Raw genomic sequence first — 17,716 nt, 5'->3', positions numbered from 1 at the left:
TCACACTATCACAAGTGACGGAACCTCATATTTTACGTAAAATCTGCACCACCGGACAACTTTCACGTAAAAAATCACAGATACATTAATCGGGACTTGAACCCAGACCGTCTAGATGGTTGCAAGCAGTTTAACCGCTGCGCCACCATGCCCTTTATTTATTATTATTATTTATTATTACTTGCTGCGATATTAAATATACATTTTATCATTCAGTGATCGTATTTGATGCGGAGTTAAAGATTTATTAGCCCCTCATGCCATGTCGCCATAGCAAAGATTCGCTTGTGTAATCCCGCGACGCTGTCAAGTAAACACGCAACGATTGCTTTTAAATATATTATGCGAACAATACGCAACTTACACATTTGGTTTTTTCCCCCCCGCAAAATGTACATTTGTCCTTCTTGTAAACAATATATTAACATTACTAACAAAAGTTATCACAATTCGCAGAATTTAGAAAAAACGTAAAGGTATGCGAAGTTAAAAGCCCGCCCCATGTAAACACTGATCGCTACGTTTAAACGTTTATAAAATAGCTTACATCAGGTTTATAACAATGAACTTTGTGAGGATTATTAAGTATCATCTAGACCTTATACATAAATCTCAATTTGTTTAGGTGGTAAGTTTCATATATATGTTAAAAAGAAATGTACAAATGTAAACACGCGACACCTGGAATTGGCCTTTAGTACTTCATTGCACCCAGTCCATGGTTCAAGTCCTTCTGGCACATTTTCCACAGCAATCCATGGCAATGTTGTCTGCTCGGCCAGAATGAAGTTGAATGGTGTCGTTCTCCTCATTCGATGCTGCTACCACTCCTACACCTCGTTCTCCTGGTTTAGCTCGCACATCTCATTCAACTCGTACTTCTGGATTGGGCGCTGTTACTCGCTGTAATCAGCCTACAAGAATTTGCTGTTACCTGGGTGTTTTTAATACTGTCATTGACTTCACTATCACGTAACAAATTGGAAAGATCTTCCCTGTTACCTTAATCAAGCTAGTCCTTTCCTTAGCGCTCTAATTGCGCATAGTTTAAAGTATCATTACCCCATTACTTTACACACTGTTCTGACAGTATATATATATATATATATATATTTTTTTGCTATGGGCTTTACGTCGCACCGACACAGATAGGTCTTATGGCAACGATGGGATAGGAAAGGCCTAGGAGTTGGAAGGAAGCGGCCGTGGCCTTAATTAAGGTACAGCCCCAGCATTTGCCTGGTATGAAAATGGGAAACCAGGGAAAACCATTTTCAGGGCTGCCGATAGTGGGATTCGAACCTACTATCTCCGGATGCAAGCTCACAGCCGCGCGCCTCTACGTGCACGGCCAACTCGCCCGGTCTGACAGTATTAATGTCTTCGAATTTGGTTCTTCAATTTTAAAACGATTCTTTATTCTCACAGTCTTTTCCGAAAGTATAAACAGCATTAACTATCGTTCTAGCGCACTGCCTTACACTTTCATTGTCTCCTGATTCACACACCGTATCAAACACAACCTCTTCTTCCCACAACTAAATCAGGATGCCAGTGCATTGCTTGGTTCCCTAACCTTATATAAACCTCTGGGGTGCCGCTGTGCCTTTGGGGAATAACTCTGTGATGAGTTCACGTGGGTTCCCACGCTCCTTAGAAATCAATTATTTACTGCATTGGGCATAAGTTAGCAGATCTTATTACCTCGAAAGAAAGAGTAAATTTAACCAATATTATCTTATATTTCACACTATCAGAACTGCTTGTAGCCGCATTTAATGAATGATATTATTACCATTCCACCCCTGTATTTTCCTGCTTTTCGTGGCAGGGTGGTGGCATCTCGATGGCTCATTAGCAAAGGTAGAGATTAACTGTAGTTTCCCGCAAAATGTTCAGGTCCCACCCTGCACGTCATGGGTGGCCCACGCTATCGCGTATTGTCTCACTGTCTGGCTCTCTATCCTAGCTTCAATCCCTGCCACTAATACATTATATACATGAGGCGTTCATAAATAATCTATCCTCCTGGATCTATACGGTTCACTATGTTATGACTCTGTGACAAATGGTATTTAACCGTCACGCTAACATGCAGATTCCCAGCTGAGCTAGATACCTGATAAAAGCTGGCTGATCAACAACTTATTTCAGAAACCACCATAATTTGCCTACAAATTCTACCTCTAACACTACACAGCAGTAAGGGCTTTTTAGATGGATAGGGGCTGATGAACTAGATGTTAGGCACTTTAGAGCAACAAGCATCATTTTTAGATGGACAATGGCACTTGTAGCCTGGTTCATACAAACTTCTATGCACAGTTTTAAGATACCATCACGCCTCTGGTATTGAGTTCACTAGCTACCTGATGAACATACTTTTTCCTATTTTGATTGCAGACATTATTTTCCCGTCTTCATGTGGTGATGTCCTGCTATGTGCACTGCAGTTTCATAAATGACACACTAAACCTACTCCAAATTTTGCTTTAATTGCAGACTCTTCAGGTATACATATTTTCCGGGCTATTTCCTGCTGTGAACAATCGCTATGCTCAAGAAATGATGAAATGGCAGCCTTTTTTCTGAGGGTTAGATTATTTTTCCTCCTATCACAATTATAAAATAATCAGTACCTGTCTAAGTCAGAAATAACTGAGAAATGTATTGCTGTGAGGTCTGAACAATAAACATACACAAATTCTATGTTCTGTAATGAAGCAGCAGCAACAAGAATATCCACAAGTCACACCCTGGCTGAAACTGTTAAGCGCCTATATAAACACTCACCAAAAACAACTGAGTCAGTACAAATGCATAACAATCTTGCGAATAGAGTTAAAAATTTTCCTTCAACAAGTTTGTGCCTAGAGCAAGCATAAATTAATTAGGTTAGAAAAAATCACGGAATGATTAATAATGTGGCCAGGTACTGTACATCTTAACTGTTTTGAACTATGTACTCAGTCAAGAGAATCTCCATTATTGCTGCTTACATCAAGATGGATTGTTTTGATGATACAGATGTTAATTCCCATACGGAATCTGAAATATTTGTTCCGAATGAGTACATTTATAATACCAATATAAATGATCCGCTATTGGACATTATAAATTTATAACTTATAATAATGAATAATATAAATGGTCCGTTATTGGACATTATAAATTTATAATGTCCAATAATGGACCATTTATATTGGTATTATAAATGTACTCATTCGGAACAAATATTTCAGATTCCCTATGGGAATTAACATCTGCATCACATGACGGCCAAGCAGGCATCAATTTTTGGTAGTGAGACAAAGTCTCTCATAGTGCATTGGCACTGTTGGTGGCTACAATTAGATTACGCAGTGGCCTCCATGGTATGCACTAGCCATACGTATTGGTAGGTGTGCTAGGTACCAAATGATGAGCCCAGCGGGGGCAAAATGCTGGCAACGAGGAATGAGTTAGCTGGAAAATTTATAATATCCAATAACAGACCATTTATATTGGTATTATGGATTGTTTTGGTAATGTTTAATTGTTTTTAATATGTAACTAGTCAAGATGACAGCAGTGATGAGCCTTGCTTAGGGCAGCCATATTTGCCTTTTAGGGACCAACCTTATGCAATTCCTATAAGAGACACAGACATTTTTCTCCCATTGCTGATTTGCCCATAAAAAACTGCTGATCAACAATTTTGACATGCCCACTGTAAACTGAAACATGGGATTGAAGTACAACCAACTTCTCTACATAACTATTTTTTAAAAAAAGGTCATACTACATGGCTTACCATAAGAAATTTATCCAGACGATGCTGATCAATTCCAAACCATTCAACTCCCATCGTAGAAAAAAAACATTCCATGAATAAAACTGCTGAATTTTTGTTCCTGAAGCAATGTACCAAGCTGCTGATATTCTCTGCGAGCTCCTCCTGGAAAAGAAAATCGTACCTAACCTTGTATATCATGAACTCTATTGATAGAACTGAGGCATTAAAAAATAGAATACTTGTCTCTTTATAGCTTATTTAGGAGAGAGTGTATATTATTGATATTTCTGCTCTAGGTCTATCCTGATTAGGTTCTGGCCAGTGACAAGACCACTAGTCTACTTTTGTTAAGTCCTGTAAGTAACACATATAAGGGGTTAGGCTTTATTTAGGTGTATGGGTTTTTTACTATTTCCTTTACGTCGCACCAACACATGTAAGGCGATGATGGGACAAGAAAGGGTTACAAGTGGGAAAGAAGAGACCGTGGCCTTAATTATGGTACAACCCTAGCATAAGCCTGGTGAGAAAATGGGAATCCGCAGTAAAACATCTTCAGGGCTGCCGACAGTGGGGTTTGAATCCACTATCTTCTAAATGCAAGCTGATAGCTAAGTAACCCAGGCACTTGCTTGACAGATGTATGAGTTATTGCGTTTTCGGCACTGCACTAGCTCATTGATTTGCTTTGGTTAGGTCTGGTGAATGACATGGAATATATAACAGGTTAGGCTTTGTTCAGGTAGGTGTTATGTGTTGAGCACTGCTTCACCTCATTAACTCCTCAATGTGATGGACAAACTCTGCCATGTTGCTTTCCTGGCAGCCACTGTTCAAGAGTTCTTGAGAGTTCTCCGTAGTCACGGGAAAGGTAAAATCATATATCCCACTTATAAAGGAATCAACTGAATTGACTATGACCAGTTCGAACCCTGAAAATAGTGTCCCAGGTTTTCACAGGCCAATCAAGACAGACTGAAAATGATAGGAGTCAAATTATGGTTGCCATTCCCACAGAGCCCCATTTCTCTTGTAATTTGGAACTTGCACTGTAGTTCTTGGCTGTAAGTTGATATGCTGTTTAAACTAACAGTGATCCAGATTTGAGATACTGGAATCCAACAGCTATCTCATCATGAATGGGAAGAGCTCTAGGTGTAAGTTCATTAAATGCCCCACAATGTTAAATCATCATCCTCCTCCTCCTCCTTTCCCTGCCGAGTCAGGGCATTAATGGCACTTCATGTTCCTCTCTCCCTCCACCATTCCTCTTCAATAATTTTATCCCAGTCCAGGTTTCTTCTTCTTATTATTATTATTCTTGCACTCCTCTTTATTGAATCAATCCATTTTGTTCTAGGTCTCCCTCTCGCTCTCCTTCCCACAAACTTCATCTCCATCATCTGTTTTGGTATTTGGAACGTTCAAACCATCTTGGTTTACTCTTTCCTAATAATTCTCTCATTTAGATTTTCCATTTTGACTTCCTTTCTCACATCTCTTCTCGATCTGCTCAGTCGGTTTATATTACATTACTAGGACATAGCACATCATCTCTCACACTTGCCATGTAGACTCCTCTGTGCTGTACAGTGTTGTTCCACCTGATGCCAAACATAGACTCACAATGAGGTGCTTGTAAATAACATCCTACCTTATTTCATGCATCAGCGCATGCAGAATACTCTATACATAAATGTTTGGCCATGAACTCAACTTGACCAAAAATGTGTTATACAGCATTGTTCAGTGGCATGAAACAACACTATGCGATAATACTGAAATACCAGACAGTGTTCCTCTTTCTGACACCTCTCCGAGCTTTTCTCCCCCGTTACCTGAGATTTTAGGAAATGTAGGCCTAAATGTAGAGGATCCAAACAGTGAATATATAATGTCTTTTGTAAATGTATTTATCAGTGACAGTTTTTTTGCGTATGTTTAGAGTCTATAAATTCCTAAATTTGAGTATCGATTGTATGGGAGTTAAAGAATATATTTCTGTTTGTGTTACAGGTTTTAAATGCGATGTTGACGCCATGTTTCTTAATCGGGTTGGTGATATGATATACAGCACGATTTGTAAAGGTAAAAGCAGCAAAACTGGTATTTTTTTTTAGGTCTTTCAGGGGTTAAATTAGTTGCAGTTTTTAACTTGATGTTGTTTATAATTTTATTAACCGTCTGATTTGTAGTCGTTAGGTTTAGCCAATTTTTTAATATATTGTAGTTCTCAAATGCGCCCACTGTAAATTTTCTTACGTGGGGCAAACTGGATGCAGCTTTCAAACGAGATACTTAGAGCATTACAATGCATCTAAGCACAACAAATACTCCACTATGAATATTCATATGGAAGAAACGGGACATAGCTTCACCACTATAGACCAGGTCCTTCAGATCTTAAAGATTATTAATAAGGGTATTTTAATGACTGAATGTGAAAACATCTATATCTTTTTAGACTAGCACTTCAATAAGAATCAAAATCTAAATTACATTGTAGAATTAAAGAGCCTGGTCACTGAGCAAATTCCTAACTTATTCTCATCTCTTAACATAAACAATAACAATTTCTTTAAAATCTTCAACTATAAATACCCCCATATCAACAGCGGCTAATGTCCCGTCGTCTGGCCACATCTCTTCCCCTATGTGCATGAACAGCAATCTTAACGCCCCGCCCACCCCTCATCTCCAGACACACTCCCCGCCAACAATGACACATCCCTACAATATGCTGCCAGACATCACTCCTAAGGTCTAAAGGGTAAGTGTTAAGAAGATTAATTCCACTGTGAACAATCCCAGTTATAGCAACTGAGACACTTTTTTGTCTTATTTCACAGACTTCAACACACATCACAAGCTGTTTCATTTACACCTAAGAATCCAGAATTCAGACTTATATGGATGCTACCCTCATAAGCTTCATGATCTAGGCAGCATACCTGCATATTTAAAGAGAAGATGGAATAATTTGTTATATGAATGAGACTTGATCTAGCTATCATGCCATCTAACCAGCATCATCACTTCGAATATTATTAATGACTCTTGTTTCAATAAAGAAAATATATTTTAATCTATAGAAGATTTTAACTAATCCACAAATTATTTTAAGCTTAACGTATTGATTTCTTGTATATACTGTAAAATCTGTGTAAATATTTTGATTTCCTTATGACTTCAATTGCCAACCCAGTATCAACATTACAATATTATTTTATATTATCTCCATTAGATGGGAACACAAATATGATATCCCATTAGATCTTTAAAACAAGATTAACCAATTCAATCCAAATAGACCGTAATGTTCTTATACATCAATGTAAATTATTGTAAACAATTAGTTTTTAAGAATAATTTTAGTCTTAAAGACTTTAAAGTATTCAATAGGTGGTTTTCAATAAATTAATGTAAAATTTTTAAATAAAAGTGGTATGTTCCAAGCTAACATATGAATTACGGTATAATTTTACACTCTGCAGCCCAGAGTTTATAACATTATAAGGAAGTGAAAATAATACAAATCTTACTTGGAAGTCCTTTTAGAGAAGAGTTGTGTTCATTGCGATGTCTAGGAACCTACCATCCCGCCCCCAGTAATTTATTTTTATAACCTAATAAAGAGCAGCACCCGCCATCGTCCATGGCTAAAGTAGCTACTTGCATTCTCACATCATTGCCATCAATGCTGATAAATACATTGCGTAACCAACCCCGGCTGAATAAAAGCACAAACAAAAAACACCATTATAGTGTATTTAAAAATAATACAGTGAGTGCGCTAGTAACAACAGCGTAACAACACAGAGATGTATACTCTCTGGAGAGAACAGCTGTTCTTCTCATTGGAACATTCTTTGTAGTGAATAGTTACGCAATGCTGTGACAAATGCATTTTCCTAATAAAGTAATGTTAAGTACTGGATAAGTATATTTAGTAGCGTGTTCAGAACATAACAGTTGGCGACGAGGTGAAAGTATAAATAAGTATTGCTAATATCCTGCACAGTACTATCAATCGACCCCCGAAAATATTTACCGCTGTTTTGACACAATTAGGTTACACTCAGAAGAATGGATTCAGAACAATTTGCTAAACTATTAGATGCTTTCAACCGACAACAACAAACCCTGCTTACTCAGTTTATAACAACATTCCAAAGAGAATCAGGAAGAGAAATCTCACATTCAGGTAACTGTTCAAGCATACAACCATTTGAAAATTTTGATTCTCGGAAGGAAAAATTTGCATGCTATATGGAGAGGTTTGAGAATTACGTAGCAATGAAAAATATCACAGATGATGAAAAGAAAGCACAGCTACTATGCGTCTCTATAGGTTCTGTGCATTACAATAGTCTATCTGCATTTCTAGGCCCAGAAAAATCGATCAGAACTCAGTCATTTACAGATCTGGTTAAACTGTTCAGCCAAATGCTTGTTCCCAAGAAAAGTGCCATTATTTCTCAGCATTATTTTTTAAATGTCTATCAGAAAGAGGGACAGTCTATCGCCGATTTTGTCGCAACTCTTCAACGTAATTTAGCTGAGTGCGAATTCACAGTTAAATGCCAATGTCAACGTACAGTTTCAATTTCGGATGTATTTCTAAGAGCCCAGTTCATAAGAGGTTTACGAGACAATTGGTTACGCGAACAGCTACTTCAATCTAATATAACCACTTTTGATGAAATCCTAGCTAAGGCAACATTATTGGAAACGTCTAGAATAGAAAGTAGGGAATTTACCAGACAAGCCTTTTCATCGGCATCTGAATTCGACAACAGCGATACATATAAGGTTTCTGCTGGCTCAGATCACCGATCTCGACGGGATCACAGTTTTCGTTATCGTTCACCGAGCCCCAGTTATAGCAAGAGTAACCATTCGTTGAGCCCTGACCATTCATGCAACACACGTTCACCGAATCAAAGTATCCGATATGGACAACGTTCTCTCTCTAGTAGAAGAATCAGACCTGATTTCAGAAGATTAGGAATAGATAACCTCTGTTTCCGATGTGCTAAGCCGAATCATCGTGTGTCAGAATGCCGAGTTAGTAGGTATGATATTAGATGTGATTCTTGTGGAAGAGAAGGTCATCTCGCCAAGGTGTGTATCACCAGCCTAATGCGAAATTCAAAATCAAAAGCAGATAGTTCCAGCTCAACTAAGTCAATTTCAGTTATCCCATGTGATGCCCAGGATCATTCATACGGTGTGAGTAAAGCAGAACCTACTTTCTCTCCGTCACATGTAGAATTATTTGAAGTTACTCCCGACTCTGAAAAATATATGGTTACCGTATCACTAAACAATAAGACACAGTGTTTTGAAGTAGACTCTGGTGCATGTTTTACTTTGCTTCCTGAAGATGCATTTAATGAATTGGATCTAGGTTTACCCTTACAACGATCTGTAATTGCCTTTCGTTCATATTCAGGCAATATTATCACACCTATGGGAAAGGTTACAGTCTCAGCTGTATATAAAGACAAGGAAATCCAAGATGATATATATATTGTCCCTAAGGGCTACTCGGCATTACTTGGAAGATTGTGGATTAGGAGACTTGGTATTGAATTAAAGGAAATAGATGCTAGCAAGGAAACTCCACGCATGTCATATCCAGTTAACGCTATTTTTTCAGTTGATGACATAATTAATGAATTTCCTGATGTTTTTGAAGAGAGAATTGGACGTGTTCCAAAATTTGAAGTAAAGTTACAGTTATGTGAAGGAGCTAAACCAGTATTTACACGAGAACGGGATGTTCCCTATGCACTTCGTGAACGAGTTGAAAGGGAGCTGGACTCACTAGAAGCAGCTGGTGTCATATCTCCTGTATCATCAAGTGATTGGGGGTCACCGTTGGTCGTCATTCCCAAGCCAGATGGAGGAGTTAGATTATGTGTTGATTACAAAGGTGGTGTAAATGAGAAACTTGTTGCTGCAAATTACCCCATAAGGCGAATTGATAATGTGTTGAACAGCCTACGTGATTCCAAATATTTTTGTAAACTGGACTTGTTCAAAGCATTTCTACACTTGGTAGTTGATGATGAAAGTGCTACAATCCAGACTATATCTACACATCGTGGAACATATAGAATGAATCGTCTAAGTTTCGGAATTAAAACAGCGCCATCCGAATTTAACCGAATCATTTCACAAATCCTCAGGGGACTTCCAAAAACAGAAGCCTATTTTGACGACTTAATCGTACATGGATCAACTCTGGAGGAGTGCACACACAATTTGCGGTTATGTCTGAAGAGATTATCTGATTTTGATCTGCATATCAACCGAGCTAAGTGTTCTTTCTTTGAAGAGAGAATTGAATATTTGGGCCATGTTATCCAGCATAATACCATTAGTAAGTCCCCAGAAAAAGTTAGAGCTGTTAATGACATGCCTCATCCTACAAGCGTTGATGAACTACGCAGATTTTTGGGACTAATCACCTACTACTCCAGGTTTATACCAGATTTCTCCACCATGTCATATCCATTACGGCTCCTGCTCCGCAAAGGACAACGTTACATATGGACTTCGGAATGTGAAACCGCATTCCTCAAGTTAAAAGCAGAGTTGTGTAGCGATAGGGTCTTAACGCCCTATGATCCAAAATTACCAATAGTTCTGACGTCAGATGCAAGTCCAACAGGTGTTGCCGCTGTCCTTAGCCATCTAATTGATGGAGAAGAAAGGCCGATTGCGTATGCATCACGATCACTGACTGTATCAGAACAGAACTATAGCCAACTAGACAGGGAGGCTTTGGCAATAATGTTTGCTGTCAACCACTTTTACGCCTATGTTTTTGGCAGGCACTTTACACTAGTGACAGACAATGAACCGCTAACTCGTATTTTTCAGCAAAACAAAGCTCTACCACAGATGACATCTGCTCGTCTACTACGATATGCTTCGTTCTTGTCGGGATTCGATTACACAGTTCAATTTAAGAAGGGTGCAGAGAACCAAAATGTTGACTGTTTATCGCGGGCTTCCCTACAGCAAGTCCATTCTTCAACAGACATCTCCATTGGGGATGAAGTTAACCAGTTATTTACGCACCTAATTTTTCAAATTTCAAGCGAACGAATCACATTTCGCACCATCCAGGACGAAACACGTAAAGATCATGAACTGAGTAAACTTGTTTTTGATTTACAGAATGAACGGATGGTTTCAGAATATACTCTGAATGATGGTGTGCTGTTTAGACAAGATAGAGTTGTTATCCCTTCCAGACTAAGAGATCAGGTTTTAAATGAACTTCACGAAACTCATTTGGGCATCATGAAGATGAAACAGCTGGCCCGTCGCTACGTCTATTGGCCTGGAATTGATCGAGACATTGAACGCCTAGTAAAAGGATGTCAAACATGTGCATTGACAAGAGCAAATCCACCAAAATCACCAGTGCATCCATGGGACGAACCAAAAGAGAACTGGGAAAGAGTGCATATTGATTATGCAGGACCTTTTGAGAACTGCAACTTTCTGATTTGTGTGGACGCCAAATCGAAATGGGCAGAAGTGCAAATTTTACGAGATTCGCCAACAAGTACCTCCACAATCATGTTGCTAAACCGTATATTTGCTTCTCATGGATTTCCTGCAAGCATTGTCTCAGATAATGCAGCCATTTTTCAAAGCAATGAATTTCGCACCTATTGTTCAACAAATGGAATTTTTCAAAAATTCATTGCACCTGGTCACCCAGCCACTAACGGCTTAGCAGAACGACATGTTCAAATATTGAAGAATCGTCTCCGTACTGCCTCTGATGATAATGTCGCAATATACGAGAAAATACAAAAGATTCTGTTTCGATACCGTGCTACACCCCTTGCATGTGGAAAGTCACCAGCAGAGCTATACCTGAACCGAAAAATGAGGATTCGCCTTGATGCTTTCTTCCCTACCCGACCTCAACCTTCATTATCGGTAGCCAAACCAGGACGATCGTTTCATGTGGGGGAGAGAGTCCAGGTGCGCTTCTTTTGCAATAACAAGTACACTTGGAAATTTGGAAAGGTTGTAAAGAAGTATGGTCAGCGACACTACCTAGTTATTTTGGACGAATCAGGAAGGACATTGAAACGCCATATTGACCAAATGCGTGGGACATTCATTCAACCTAAATCAGTTACATTTGAACCAGCCCAGTCATACGACGTACCTAGAGCTCCAGAATGCCATGTCTCGGTTAATTCTGATTTAACAGTATCACCACGCCAAGATCCAGCTGTTCCAGTAGAAAATCCATCAACCCCAGATACGACAGAGACACTACGACAGAATACCGATGTTCCAACAAATGTACGTGTCCGTAGATCATCAAGACATACTCGACTGCCTGTGCGGTTCCGTGATTTTGTTTTGTGAACCAACTCAGCTCAACTGTTCTGTGAGAAGTGAAGTACCTTTTTCAAAATTCAATAGATTATCTGGTTTTCCCTTTTTTTTAATTCGTCTATATTCCTTATCTGATAAGTTCACAGCTTCAAAGTGTTTATTTAAAATTCAGTGTATAACACATTTCTAAGTGGGGGAGACTATAGTGTATTTAAAAATAATACAGTGAGTGCGCTAGTAACAACAGCGTAACAACACAGAGATGTATACTCTCTGGAGAGAACAGCTGTTCTTCTCATTGGAACATTCTTTGTAGTGAATAGTTACGCAATGCTGTGACAAATGCATTTTCCTAATAAAGTAATGTTAAGTAATGGATAAGTATATTTAGTAGCGTGTTCAGAACATAACAACCATGTAAAGGAAACAAAGTAAAATACACAACAGTAATTTAATTTAAGAACCAGTCCAGACCAATGGTCTTATCCAGATCCTACCCTAACCGCCTGCACGGCAAGAAATAGTCCAAATCCTATCCAAACGTCCGCATGGCAAGAACCAGTCCAGACCATTCGTGTTTCCACACAAAACTAGAGGCCTAAGACCGCTTCACAGCTTCTAACCGTCTAGACCAATGGTGTTGTCCAGATCCTATCCTAACCGTACGCACGGCAAAAACCAGTCCAGATCCTATCCCAATCAATCAATCAATCAATCAATCAATCAATCAATCAATCAATCAATCAATCAATCAATCACTACTGATCTGCATTTAGGGCAGTCGCCCAGGGAGCATTTTACATATCTCTTGTTTTCCTAGCCTTTTCTTAAATGATCGCAAAGGAATTGGAAAATTATTGAACATTTCCCTTGGTAAGTTATTCCAATCCGTAACTCCCCTTCCTATAAACTAATATTTGCCCCAATTTGTCCTCTTGAATACCAACTTTATCTTCATATTGTGATCTACCCTACTTTTAAAGACACCACTCAAACTTATTTGACTATTGATGTCATTCCACGCCTCTCTCCACTGACAGCTTGGAACATCAAGGGTTATGAAGGTAGGGTTGAAACTAGTCCCATGTAATGTAAATAACATTGTAAATACAACTATGTATTGAATAGGTGGAAACCTCTCCTGTTTATAATTTAGTCAGTTCCAAAATGAAGAGGTTGGCAGCATTCTTAGACCACCCGAGCACGTATTACTCGCACACTTTTTAGTGATAGATGGACACCCTAGTGCTGAATCGGTCGACCTCGGTTATCTTCGAGATTCGTATTGGCAACTTTTAAAACACAAACTATGAATCGCTTATGCATCGCTGTGACATCTGGCATACACTTTACATACTAGTACTGTTGTTGTTTACTCAGCAAAGCCAAACTATAGAATTCATGCTAGGAACAAGATTCGCATCTAGAAATGTTTTGTAATGTGTGTGCGACACAGCTGTTGGCTTAAGATAATAAAGGTTTAGAAAATTCGTATCGTACGATCATATTATCGATTCAATTCAGATTTCATTTCCATTCATTTCGCAGTATTACTGGAACTGGGAGAGCTCCCTCCTTACTCCTCACCCCTGTACAAAAATCTATCACTAAAAAGTGTGTGAGTAATACATCCTCAGTGAGAAATAAACATTTAAAGATAAAAATTTCATGATGTTCCATACTGAACTGTATCACAATTAAATTTAAATAACAAGTAATGTAGTTCAACCTATTCAATACAAGTAAATAAGAAATGTAGTGTTACATTCCTGTTTAATTATAAGCGGAAGCGGTACCAGTTTCGGCTGATGACCCAGATTGGGGTCGAAACCGGTAAACAGGATTATAACACTACATTTCTTATTTAGTTGTACTGAACAGGTCGAACTAAGTTATTTGTTATTTCAATTTAATTGAAATAAACGACAGTCAATCTGCGCGTAGCTAAATGTAGCGAGTATTGGGCTGCAAGGGGTCATTTATTGATGGTGTTTAATTGTGTATCAAAGTGAGATGAACCAAACCTCGCATGTGCTTTCAAATTAATGCTGGCTGGCTTCGTAGACAATGTCAGCAGTACATGCAATGGATACCAAAATAACCTTCTGCATTAATCTGCGAGTCCATTTGAACACACTACTACTTATTCTTGCTACTGTGTGAACATGCAATGTAATGTAGCCTCTGTCGGTTTCTGTCTATTTTCTTTTTGTAAAAATTCCATGGGGGATTCTAACCCCCAGTACAAACGCACCCCCCCCCCCCTCGCTACACCCCAGAGTCGTCAGGGTTGCATAGCATAGAGCCTGTTGAAGGGGATGACAAGATGATGTACCAATACCTAAGAAGTAAAGCTCAGAACTCGTTACAATAAAAGAAAAAAGAGTTCCTTTCCGCTCAGATCACTTAAAATATCGGAAATCATGGCTTTTCCTTTACTGCGATGCCAAACATGTACAACAAATTCGCAGCATTAAAAAAAAAAAAGGTTACAAAAATATTCTCACCTGAATGAGTGGCTTGTCTGACATCCACACACAATAATAAAGTCCCTTCCATATCCTCATGAAATCGTCCTCTTTGAACTCTAAAACACAGAAAAGAAAGGTCACATTAAATGATAAAACTAAATACGATTTTGAACGTTATCCCCCATTATAAGTATCAGAACATAGAACTTACTGTCAATTCCTTCCGACCTTGACGTAAAATACTTCCGAAGTTTCCGAAGTCCTCCATCGCGAGTCTTCTTGTCATTTCCAGCTAAAAGCTTAGCAAAGGATATCTGTTGCACGGTTAATAGGACTTTACCACGTGTGCCCCCCATACCGTACTATAGCAAAAACCTTTTATTCACCTGTTAAATATCAAGAATTACCACAAGTATTAAATTAAAAGGCATTCAAACGACTAGTGCAACACCTCAAATCCTGTTGACCGCAATTCATGCCCACATATCATTAACCACACATCTTCGCTTTCACAGTACAGCCGCAAAACGAGCTACAAATCCAAAGAAATTGCTCAAATCGACTTTATAACGGCTAATCAACAACGCAAAGTCCGATCAGTTTAGCCATTCCCAGAAACAAAATTCTCTTTGTATCCCATGTGAAGGAACCAAGTCTCGGGTTGTCCTCGTCCAGCTTTTGACAAATACACTGTTTTGATTCGATGTCATCATAGCGACAAGAATAACGCATACTTTCGCAATCCTTGGTTGAGGTGTTATGGACTTAAAGAATGCACGCATGAGGACTGGAAAACTTTAATGTGAACACAAGAGCTTAATTTCTCTTAAGATTATGTTGGTAGAATCATTTTCTCATTGATGTTGACTCATTGTTGGCAACAGTGGAAAGCGGTTTTTATGTTTATGTTTATGTTCGAAGTGTTTAACAAGCTATTTGGGCATCTCATTGCTCATTGGATTGACTGGGGTATTGGACCATGCACTAGCTGATGCACTAGTGACTGACAGTGACAGTGCCAGAGTGAGTGGTCATGTGTGACCGGTTAGTGTTGATGTCTATGTTTTAGTCTTATACAAATTTCTATTGATATAAGAATATTTGGGTGATAATATTATAGGCATCTAGTGCCCCGTCTCGTTAAGTTCACCATGACCTCTTCCCTTGATGATCGACGTACTGTCAAAGAGGCAAGGTTAAATTACGATCAGCTACTAACCTCCGTTGACGAATTATTTGAGGTAAGGGTACAAGTTATTGGTGATTCACTCATAAATGCACATATGATGTGCCATTTGTGTTTACTCTCAGTTTATCCTAATCATTCAGATTTCATTGTCTAGAAAATACGCTATGTGATAATATTATTTCAGCTTAGAACTCTGACCAGAAAGGTTTTGTCATCTAATGTTCAGTATTAAATGAACTACATCAATGCATTTTCGTTCATTCAAAGTGATACGGGCTGCGGGTCAGTATCTCTCTCCTCAACATTGTCACATAATGGTATTTCGAGGCGCAACTACGATATACAATAATACTATTCTGTCTTTCTGTGCTGATTTCAGTCATAGACAGCGTCCCAGGCAATTTAAATTCAATTCATGGTAGACTATTTCTTTTGTTTGGAAATTTTGTAATGAAAACCAAAGCGAGTCACTAAATGCATCAGTGTAGTTACGAAGCACAGTTTGTATATTTTATTTCTATGTTTTTTGTGTGTGCTTGCTTGCTTTAAAAAATGCATATTGTCTGCTATTACAGATTTGTGATGTATTAAAACTTGCATGCATATTGTGCTATATTTCAGTTTGCTGGTTATTGCTTGAACTTATTCTGTGTCCAAGAAATAACTTGCTTCTAATCCTAAAATTTGTGTCAAGGAATGGGTGTTGGACGTCTACGAAAAGCTGTCCAGGCAAAGCTGTAGAGTCTACTCCGCAGTGATAGTAACATGAGGCACCACAATGTGGCGCATGCAAAGTGACTGTCCTTTATTTAATACTTAGGTTTCCACTAGTAGCGCTGAGGTAAGTAGAGGCGAGTAGAATAACACTGCTGTCATCTGTTGGTTTGATATAGCTATATTTCTTTTTCTTGCCGTGTGGACAGTATACGCTGCGGTGATAGAAAAGAGTCTCTTGAAGGGAGTGTGGCCTCGAAGGGGCCACTGTTCTCGTGACAGAGATTATCCTGGACGTTCAAAGATAGGTTACAACTACTAAATTACCTTTTCTCTTGCCGTGTGGACAGTATGGGCTGCGGCGATAGAAAAGGGCCTCTCGAAGGGAGTGTGGCCCCGCACGGCAGAGATTGACCTGGATGTCCAAAAATACGCTAAAGGTAATAAATTACTTTTATTTCTTGCCGTAAGCTTCAGGATTAAAGGAGGAATTGAGAAAGTGTAAGGTTACAGTCCGACATCATGCTGCTTTCAAATTTTGCGGGCCTCTTTGCCCGTGATCCTCGGCAGAGGCAGTGGATAATTGCGCCTGGAACACTGCTTTAGGTTATAAAAGTAAACATACTTCTATGGGCTGGTAAGTTGGACCCTGGCAAGTGTAATGAACACATCCCTCCTCCAGAATCATTTCTAGGTAAGAATAGCAGCATTGAAACTAACACATTATGTAATAATCCTTGCGGAGTAGACTGTACATTTCTACTGAAGATTGGGCTAAAGAGAATAAATACTAAAACTTACTGTATGTACTGGTGGCATTTCCGTTGATCAGTCGCGGGTTAAAAAGCACAGAAAATATGATGAAATATACCTGAAGTAGCATAAAGGAAAGGTTCTTCCAGTAACCCACCCTTCAAAGTACAATAATCTCAAGTATTCTTATATGGAGACTGTGTCAATCTGAGAAATACAACCATTTTATGTATTGTTCTTGGATGGCCTGGGCGAGCTGTGATGAAGACAAGTTTCCTGTTTTCTTTGATATAGCTCGTATCATGTCTGACCTCAGGGCTGCCATGTTTGGTAAAGTTAAGAAAGCTATGCAGTTTGAATTTGTATGGCATATGCTGGATAACTTTAATTTTGTAACATATTAGCTGGACTCCTGCAGATGCTAGAGGCCTTTTG

General features: G+C 38.8%; 2 protein-coding genes across 11 annotated transcripts in view; one reads left to right on the top strand and one right to left on the bottom strand.

The window, feature by feature from the left end:
• Positions 1–15,179, bottom strand: part of Nnp-1 (Ribosomal RNA processing protein 1 homolog Nnp-1) — a 112,750-nt gene extending 97,571 nt beyond the window's left edge. For 3 of the 4 annotated variants that reach the window (XM_067135050.2, XM_067135053.2, XM_067135052.2), the window contains exons 1-3: positions 14,837–15,179; positions 14,662–14,741; positions 3,794–3,937 (exon numbers count right to left, since the gene is read on the bottom strand). In XM_067135050.2, coding sequence (XP_066991151.2) covers positions 3,794–3,937; positions 14,662–14,741; positions 14,837–14,981 — 369 coding nt within the window. In that variant the 5' untranslated portion in view covers positions 14,982–15,179. The remainder of the gene's footprint in view (positions 1–3,793; positions 3,938–14,661; positions 14,742–14,836) is intronic. The other variant, XM_067135051.2, reaches the window with a different exon arrangement.
• A 410-nt stretch (positions 15,180–15,589) lies between these two features.
• The window catches only part of LOC136856852 (afadin- and alpha-actinin-binding protein A), a 195,056-nt gene continuing 192,929 nt past the window's right edge, over positions 15,590–17,716 (top strand). For 3 of the 7 annotated variants that reach the window (XM_067135046.2, XM_067135045.2, XM_067135047.2), the window contains exon 1: positions 15,603–15,866. In XM_067135046.2, coding sequence (XP_066991147.2) covers positions 15,777–15,866 — 90 coding nt within the window. In that variant the 5' untranslated portion in view covers positions 15,603–15,776. Of the gene's footprint in view, positions 15,867–16,508; positions 16,656–16,737; positions 16,969–17,095; positions 17,223–17,716 lie in introns of those variants that run through there. The other 4 variants (XM_067135042.2, XM_067135041.2, XM_067135043.2 and 1 more) reach the window with 4 other exon arrangements.

Source organism: Anabrus simplex, chromosome 1 (assembly GCF_040414725.1).
Source record: "Anabrus simplex isolate iqAnaSimp1 chromosome 1, ASM4041472v1, whole genome shotgun sequence".
In the NCBI taxonomy this organism is placed as follows: domain Eukaryota; kingdom Metazoa; phylum Arthropoda; class Insecta; order Orthoptera; family Tettigoniidae; genus Anabrus; species Anabrus simplex.
This window is presented reverse-complemented; position numbering and strand designations above follow the sequence as displayed.